The sequence below is a fragment of the Colobus angolensis genome, unplaced genomic scaffold, assembly GCF_000951035.1.
Source record: "Colobus angolensis palliatus isolate OR3802 unplaced genomic scaffold, Cang.pa_1.0 Scaffold4, whole genome shotgun sequence".
Taxonomy (NCBI): Eukaryota; Metazoa; Chordata; class Mammalia; order Primates; family Cercopithecidae; genus Colobus; species Colobus angolensis.
This window is the reverse complement of record NW_012117376.1, coordinates 13,502,921-13,503,331: the sequence shown is the minus strand read 5'-3', so window position 1 is coordinate 13,503,331 and position 411 is coordinate 13,502,921. Positions and strand designations below refer to the sequence as shown.

Genomic DNA, 411 nt, shown 5'->3' with positions numbered 1-411 from the left:
GGGGGCCGCCGGGGTAGTACTTGGGCTCCCGGAGGTAGTCAGGAGAGCTGCACACGGCACTGGAAGTCACCACCAGGCCCTGGGGCTTCACACGCATCCTGACCTTGTCCTCCGCAGGCCGCCGGGCGGGGCCGGGGCTGACATGAGGGTGCGAGAAGCCGGGACCAGGACCTGCCAGGCAGGAAGAGCAGGAGGTCCCTTACTGAACACCTACATCCTCATCAGCTTCCCATATCCTCGATGAGCTCCTGGACCCCTCCCTCCTGAGGTCTCATCTCCTTACCAAGCTCCTGTCCCCACCCTAAGCCCAATCCCCTTGCTGACTCCCAGCCTTTCTCAAACCACCATATGTACAGCAAGCCCCTCATGGGCCCCAGTTTCACTTTTTTTTTTTTGTTTTGAAAGAGAGTC

The 411-nt window shown here is 59.9% G+C and overlaps 1 protein-coding gene across 1 annotated transcript in view; it reads right to left on the bottom strand.

Moving 5' to 3' along the window:
• The window catches only part of AHDC1 (AT hook, DNA binding motif, containing 1), a 17,162-nt gene extending 17,065 nt beyond the window's left edge, over window positions 1–97 (bottom strand). Inside the window, exon 1 of the mRNA XM_011955558.1 lies at window positions 3–97. Within this exon, the coding sequence (XP_011810948.1) occupies window positions 3–97 (95 nt within the window). The remainder of the gene's footprint in view (window positions 1–2) is intronic.
• Between the last annotated feature and the right edge of the window lie 314 nt (window positions 98–411).